The 8,075-nt window shown below is 34.2% G+C and overlaps 2 protein-coding genes across 3 annotated transcripts in view; one reads left to right on the forward strand and one right to left on the reverse strand.

Moving 5' to 3' along the window:
• LOC111365416 overlaps window positions 1-674 on the reverse strand; it is a 3,956-nt gene extending 3,282 nt beyond the window's left edge. The window contains exons 1-2 of the mRNA XM_022985941.1: window positions 430-674; window positions 312-352 (exon numbers count right to left, since the gene is read on the reverse strand). Of these exons, the coding sequence (XP_022841709.1) occupies window positions 312-352; window positions 430-514 (126 nt within the window). The 5' untranslated portion in view covers window positions 515-674. The remainder of the gene's footprint in view (window positions 1-311; window positions 353-429) is intronic.
• Window positions 675-4,485: 3,811 nt separating this feature from the next.
• On the forward strand, window positions 4,486-7,548 carry LOC111365417 (B2 protein-like). Of its 2 annotated transcripts, none has more exons than XM_022985942.1 (6): window positions 4,486-4,588; window positions 5,363-5,919; window positions 6,538-6,638; window positions 6,888-6,971; window positions 7,070-7,180; window positions 7,264-7,548. In XM_022985942.1, exons 2-6 carry the CDS (start codon window positions 5,364-5,366, stop codon window positions 7,303-7,305), a joined length of 894 nt encoding a protein of 297 aa, XP_022841710.1. In that variant the 5' UTR covers window positions 4,486-4,588; window position 5,363; the 3' UTR covers window positions 7,306-7,548. The 2 variants fall into 2 exon arrangements, with proteins under 2 accessions (XP_022841710.1, XP_022841711.1); XM_022985943.1 differs by lacking the exon at window positions 4,486-4,588 and adding an exon at window positions 4,646-4,763.
• The last annotated feature ends 527 nt before the right edge of the window (window positions 7,549-8,075 follow it).

Here is an 8,075-nt window from a genome sequence, read left to right on the forward strand (position 1 = left end):
CCCCCCAACCAAAAGTCATTTTCACCCACACATTATTCCAATAAAATAATTTTGCATATAAACCCAAATTTTTTTATTATTTTTATCCACACTCTTCAAAAAATTAATTTTTTACAAGATCTATTCTTAAAAAATGGGATCCGAACAGAGGTTAAAGTTCCTCGGCAGCCTTGAACCGACAGTTTCATTCTGCACGTTGTTTTCTCTAATAAAATGCACACATTCATGATTCAAACTTTAAAACAAGTCTTGTAAATTAATTGAAAAATGTTAATACTATTTTGTTGACAATTGCAGAAATTTAGAGGAACCTGCTTATCATTTACAGCATCAGCAATCCGTTTCTTCACATCTAAGCATCATTCAAAAAAGGGAATAAGAAAACAACAAATGAATAAAAATGCAAAAGAAACATTGAGTAAAATTTACCAGGCTGTGAGGTGAGAAAAGCAAAACGGTCAAAGAGATGAAGCAATTGCTCTTTCGATAGCATTCCGGAGTTTTGGTACTCCATTGCATTGCTGAGTATAGAAAAACGGCGAAGGAGAGAAAGATAGAAGTTGATTTGCCGATTTAAATCAAAGGCTCAAATCTCAAAATCATTACTTGCAGCCAGGATAGGAGAACGTGGGCCATCTACTTCTTTTTTTCTCCACCACTTTTCTTTTTCTTTTTTTTTTTAATAATATCCCCTTTTCTCTAAATTATTTAAAAAAGAAAGGGATGCTGGTGGACAGGGAAATGGAATTGTGGAGTTCATAAAATAAGGGGGAAGAATGGGATCTAGTTTTGGGAACAAAATTAGCTCTTGCGAATTTAAAATCAAATTTTTAGTAGATTTTGATAAAAATGGATGAAATGTATGGTTGAAAAATTGTGAACCCATAAGATATGTGATTAAAATGAATTGTTGACTTTGTTTTAAATTAAAAAATTTTAATTGGTACCGAATAGGAGCCTTTTGTAATTTTGGTAGCGTTTATTTAATAGTAACTTAATACCTACATGTCCATCTTATAAAATTAAATTTGATTTTTAACTTAGGTCCCGTTTGGTAGCCATTTTTTTCAAAATGCATTTTTCTCTTTCTTCTTTTCAACCACACATTCTTTATTAAAATAATATTACACGTGAATCAAAAACTTTTCCTTATTTCTCAACCATACATTTCACATCAATTTACTATTCTAAAATACATTTTTACATAAAAATGCCCAACAAACACCCCCTTAGTTTGGTGAATAAATATTTAATGGAGACTTGTTTCTATGGAAGTAATGTGATACCGAAGAATTGAATTGAATAATATTAGCTAATATGATTTCATCATGTAACTTTAATACAAAGTTTCGATACGGATTTAGGATAACATCTTCCAAATCTTTGTTTAATTGTAACCAACAAGTTACTTGTTGACTTTAGACTTTGATTTCCTAACTTAGATCAATATCTAGACATTTATTAAAACTTGTTTTCATGGAATTTTGTGTGATAATGAATTATCGTGCAATTATAATGAAAAGTCGATACTCATATGATAGCGGAATAGTAGATTATCGACTAATGATAGTTTTGTAGACCTCGAAAATGAGACTAACAAATTTCTCTCATCTAACCAAGAATTTTCTTACCTAAAAACACTAATTCTAAGCTCCAGCACGAACAAGAAGAGAAATGACTATACGAAATGAGGATATTCAGATCTGCATCCAATTGTTTGTTAATTTTGTTCTTTTCCTTCTCCTCATGCATATTCTTTCTCTATTCATCATTTACTGCTACACGATGAATTTTTATGTGAAAGTTTTTGATTATTCAATTTTGGAGAATGTTTTCCCAAGTGATTCTCAAAACGGATCCATTAGTGTCTAAGCTACTAGCTCTAGATTTAGTGAAAACAGGGTAAATTCATCATCGTCATCCTCTGTAAATGTGTTACATTGTGATGCTACACCTCAAATGGTGGTCACACAAATTGATAAGTGTATAAATTTGTGAATCTTTAGGTAAGGAGAATGACTACAACTTAGGGACATAAATAACGAGCCTTCAAATGAACCTATGAGTTCTAATGGGGGCAAAGATAGAGATTTTTTTATGAGACTTCAAAGATATTTTCCAAAATTATCAAACGGGACTTGGCTGAGATTAGAAGTAAATTTAATATTTCTGAAGAAATCAAACTAGTATGTCTCAAACAATTTAGGAATCGCTCACCTTGCGATTGTAATTCTATTCACAAGAATTTGATGGACATGAGGTTAAGTCATTTTTTCCACGAGGTTCTTGACTCCTTTAACCTCTTCCCTACCCAACGTTCTTCGAATGGGTAGGCACATATAGTTGTGCCTTTCCTTTTGTGGACATTGAGGGGTTAGAGGAAAAGTTATTATCGGATGCATTTAGGTCAATCTACCACCTAGTAAAGATTAGCAATAAAGCTAATTCTCTAAAAAGGTTTTTTATTATTTATCTCTACACTCTCCTAGAACCTGCCTCAAACTTGTAATAACTGAAAGAAAAGTTTCTTTTTCAAACGGTGCAATGGGTGTCTACCTCCAAATGACCCTAATTCCAAAGCAACTTGGCCTCACTATTACGACAAATATTGTAAGAGCCTGTTTGAGCCACATTATAATGAGAATGAGAAATAGAGTCGTTATGGGCTCCACACCAGAGATAGAAATTCAAAAATGGTGGCTTGACGTGATAGATAACGGTCATATTTTTCATTTTAATGAGATAAAAATGTGGCTCAAACAGGGGTTAAGTATAATAAATTTACTTTTTCACCCTCATTTTAATTTTGTGCTCTGATATCAATTAACGTCGAGTAGGATAGTGATTATCTTATTGACTTATTGTAGCAGATGATTCGCAAGAAAGAAACGAAAGAAAACGTCCAAAAATCAGAAAAAATACTTTGAAATCAACTCAATGTTATTAATAATGCAGAATGATCAAAATTAACTCACAAGCCAGGTTAAACAAAAGTGCTATGTGTACAGAAATTTTTTGCCTGAATTTTCACAGAATACACATGGTAGTATCCAATTAAAAAAAAAAACAAAAAACAAAAAGGAGATCAACCTCATGCTGTTGATGTGCTGAAATTTTGGCTCTTCTACTTAGCAGTCACACGTACCCCACGAGCTCATCTCGTCATTCAAGCTTGTTCAAGTACGAGCCAAGTTCGTGAACTCACGAGCCGAGCCCACAAGCTCAAGGTTTTTTTTTTTAATTTTTTAAAATTTTTAAGACTTTTTTGTTTACATTTTTTTACAACTTGTGGGCTTGCCTGTAGGCGAGCTGAGTGGGTTCGGCTCGTCTAAATACGAGCCCGAATCCCCTTTTTACGAGTCGCTCGACTCGAATGTCATACCCACTTCTACTTTTGTACAAGCAGAAAAATTGGTGTTTAAAATTTAATATCGTGATCATTAAATGTCAAATTTGATATGAAAGAAAGTATACTATCATTAGTGATTGCAACGGGACGGAGCCGCTCCTCGTCCCACCCTAGCCCACCCAATCCAACCCAAACTCCGCTCTGCACCGCTTTGTAGGGTGAGAACGACAACTTACCCCGTTTGCTATCCTATTTATTTTTATCTTTTTATTATCTTTATAATTTTTTCTCTTCATGAAATGGGTTTGTAACTCTTCACCCTGCCAATTCGTTGGGGCAGGGAGGAAATTTTTACTTTAAAATTTAGATTTAATTTTGTTTTATTTTTAAAAAAATAAATGCAGCTAGATGTCAATCAATTCGATTTCCTACTAGCGCCCCTATGCTTTTATCGTGTATTTTTTGGGCGGGACGAAAATTTTTGCCATCATTAACTATCTCAATTTAGATTTAATTTTGTTTTATTTAAAAAAAAAAATGCAGCTAGATATCAATCAATTCGATTTCATACTAGCGACGCTATGCTTTTACCCGTGGATTCAGGCTCCTTGCCTTCAGCTCTCGCTGTTCGTCGGTGACATGTAAACGCTGTCCACATCAGTAGACCCACTCCCACTACAATCTTCAGCGCGTGGTTTACCTCGCTAAACCTACATAAACGATAAAACTCACGCAGTGTACTAGCGCGTATACACCAATTCATTGCCCGAGCTGTCTCTTTCCCCAATAAATTTAAATTTCCGTGGCATTTTTGAATTTAAAGAAAACATCAAGGGTATTTCCACTGAAGTCTCACATCTATAGGGTTAATTTAACTAATGGCCACAGAACCTTTTACTTTGTGTCACTTTGACCACTAAACTTTCATTCATTCTATATTTACAAAATATTTCATATTGAATGCAAATTCACTTTGATATCCATTTTTTAACTGAAATTCCTACATGTCCATGTGTCGAGACATCAAAAAATTAGAATTTTCAATTAAATTTTATGAATTTTCAGTTGAAAAATGGTTGCTGAACTGGTTGAAATGCGATATTTCATAAATTTTAGCGATGAACCTGAATTTAATTGAAGTACAGTGGTCATTAGTGAAATTAACCACATATATAGTGAGAAATGTACCTTGTTTCTTCCCCTCGCATTTCCTGATTTCAGGCCAGCAAGGAGATAAAGGTGTGTATTTTCTCTCTCCAGCTTCAGCTTTTAGCTTTGAATCCATAAATGAACCTAGGGTTTGTTCAAATTGACGATTTTTGTCCTGATCCTTTAACTTGAGCACTTCTCGTTCATCAAAGCTGATTTTAAGAATTTGTGTTTTGCTCTTTTTCATAAAATAATTTTGTGCTTGGTGAGTTAAGATGGTAAATTAACTGCAAGTTTACATTTGAGTTGTGATTTAGTGTTTTGATTTGTCAATGGTTGATCCGCATTGTTTGATTTTGGATGTATGTGGTTAAGGCTTGATGTCAGCTTTGGATAAAAGTATTCCACTTTGAAGAGAACGCATAATTTTTTGTAGTTTATGTTTCTTTCAAGTTGTATTGTGTGATGACATTTCGGGAAGCTCGTTAAGATTCTCCAATTAGTTCTGGAAAATTTGTATGAACGTCTTCCCAGATAAAATGTTTTAAATAATATTCTGGACACCGTTTATATTCAAAAATCTTCTATATGTATATGTTATTTGTTATAGATTACAATATATTAAAAAGCATTTTCCACTGTATGCTGCACAGACAGGAATGTGTGGAACTCAACCTGATTTTAGGGTTCTGTTTGCAAATATTTTCAAGGTTGAATAACCTAAATAAAACATGTATGTTTTATGGTTTCTTATATTTGTTGCAAAAAAAAAAAAAAAACGGGAGTGTGCCAAATGACTTGATTTTCTTTGGGTAGGTTAGTTAACAATAATGTTTTATGTATATTGATTTTGATATTCTGCAGCATGGAGAGTATTCGGGACTTTTGGCGGCTGGGAGATGAGCTTCGAGGACATTCAAAAAATTCTGAGGATCAAAAATGGTTGATGGCTGCTACTAAATTAGAGGAGCAAACTAGGTCAAAAGGCGAAAGAAGGATCAACCTAGATCTCTCAAAGGGTTATGCTGAAATAAGGCCCAGAGATAATTATGGCTTTCAGGGAGAAAACAAATTTGATAGTTTGAATTTCAACATTTTAAATCTGGAGACCAAAATGAATGAGAATGTGATGAAAAGTTCTATGAGGAATATTTATGATACAAATGCTGCATATCACAATCCTGTTGCCAACTTTATGGGAAATATTTCTGGAAGCAAATATAACAATAGCAACCTCAGCAAGGAGCCCTACAAAAGCAACAATGACAAGGAAGAAGGCAATTATGCAAGCAATGCAGCTGACAAAAGGTTTAAGACCTTGCCTGCTGCAGAGGCACTTCCCAGGAATGAGGTTCTCGGTGGATATATTTTTGTTTGCAACAACGACACGATGCAAGAAGATCTAAAGAGACAACTGTTTGGTAACTAAGATGATTTCTCTCTTGCAGCATTGATCATTGCCTGAACTTAAGATCTATCTAGTGAAACCTTGGGCCTTCCCATTGTGTAATTTGTAGCTCTAGGTCAGGAGACCTGAATGCATTTGTTGCAAACACAATTATCTTGATCTGTGTTTAATCAATAGCATGAATTTGGGTAGTGTGGGGCTTGAATGGTTGACATTTGTTGATTAGTAAATTGCTTAGTCTTTATACAAGATTGCTATTCGGAAGTAGTTTGAGAGATGTTCGCTCTGACAAAGAATGTTTGATGTCTCCATTACTTAATTGTTCTCACTTCAATATCGACATCTATGTATGTTTTTTATTTTTTATTTTTTTTCCTGACCTTCTAGTGCATTTGATAGGAATTAACGAGCTTAGTAGATGCCAATATTCTACTTCAATTTTATGATAGCCTGTCTTTTTAAGTTTTGATTGACATAATCTTGATGATTTTGTATGCCGTGGAATTTTATTTTCATTCTTACATGGATCTAAAGCCACGGATGTTGCCATATGGTGATTCTGATTGCACATACTTTATTATACTGAATGTGCTGGTGATATTCACTCACATCCTAGTGCATTCTTTTGCAGGTTTACCACCAAGATATAGAGACTCTGTGAGGACAATAACACCAGGCTTACCCTTGTTCCTCTACAACTACACTACTCACCAGTTGCATGGTATTTTTGAGGTACATTGCAATGTTTTATTATTTTTTTCTGGATTTACGTCTATGGCACCAGAGACCACAGTGTCTGAACAGGCAAGACATGATAAACACCAATTAATATTTCACTGAAGTGAAATCCTGATTCCAAACCTTGATGTTGTAATTATGCGGTTTATGCAGAACTTATTAACTCTTCCATTCAGCATGACATAATTTATTTAGCATCTTTAATGAATGGCATTTAAATTGTTCCTCAAACTGACACTATAGGCAGCCAGTTTTGGGGGTTCGAACATTGATCCTACTGCTTGGGAAGATAAAAAGTGTAAAGGCGAGTCAAGGTTCCCTGCTCAGGTAACATGTGGTTGTATAACCTATCCACTTCAGCTTTATATCCTATTCTATTTTTTTAAATAAAGTATTTATTTTGTTACTTCATTGTTCTGGACTAGGTAAGGATTCGAGTTAGGAAACTCTACAAGGCTTTGGAAGAAGATGCTTTTAGGCCGGTCCTGCATCATTATGATGGTCCTAAGTTTCGACTTGAGCTGTCTGTACCCGAGGTAGGATAGTAAGAGGTCCACTATTATGAATACACTTTCTGTGATGTCTTTGTTCTGACACGGAATATCATTTGGTATTGTAGACCTTGGACTTGCTAGATCTCTGTGAACAAGCTGGTGTGTAGAGTCCCTGTCTTGCGAGGTTATTGGCAGCTCAGAATAAACAAATTGTAATGTTGTATGTGAATGGAAGAGGCTCTCTGGTTTCGTATAGCACAAGCTTGGGAGTCAATTGTAGTTGTGCAATATACTTGAATGTATTGGCTTGTTTGTTGCTGAATAAATGTAACAGTGTCATATGAAGATCGCTTATTTGCTGGTGTAATTGTTATCGGAGGCGGCTCTGAGTGTGTGCGACTTGAGTGATCGCACAGGGACTCATCATTGTAGGGGGATCCAAAACTTATATATATATAATAATCAAATATTAACCTAACAAGACAATAAGCAGCCCAAAATCTAAATTGTTAAAGTGAAGACTGAAAAGTTATCCCAGATATCCATTTGCCATTTTTGTCTCTCACCTTTAATTCACGATGAACGGTCAATTATATAAGAGAAGGTACTCTTACATATAGTCTATGTTTTTAGCTCTACAATAGTACAATTTACATCGTAATATTGTTATTTTACTGGTGTCAACTGTTCATTTATTAATTGCTATTTTGTGATTTTTTTGGTTATAGAAATGTAAGTTTTTGTTGGGTAATAACTAAGAAATGATTTCATTCAAAAAAATTTCCTTTTGAGTTTTGCCTTTCAAATCTGTCATACGTGATAGGACAAATAGACAAATAATAACTCTTATTTAGCCCCTGTTTGATTTTCATTAAATTAAATTACATTAAATTTTATTTCTCTCTCTTCTATTTTTAACCACACAATCTTCCATAAA

Source organism: Olea europaea, chromosome 17 (genome assembly GCF_002742605.1).
Source record: "Olea europaea var. sylvestris chromosome 17, O_europaea_v1, whole genome shotgun sequence".
Classification (NCBI taxonomy): domain Eukaryota; kingdom Viridiplantae; phylum Streptophyta; class Magnoliopsida; order Lamiales; family Oleaceae; genus Olea; species Olea europaea.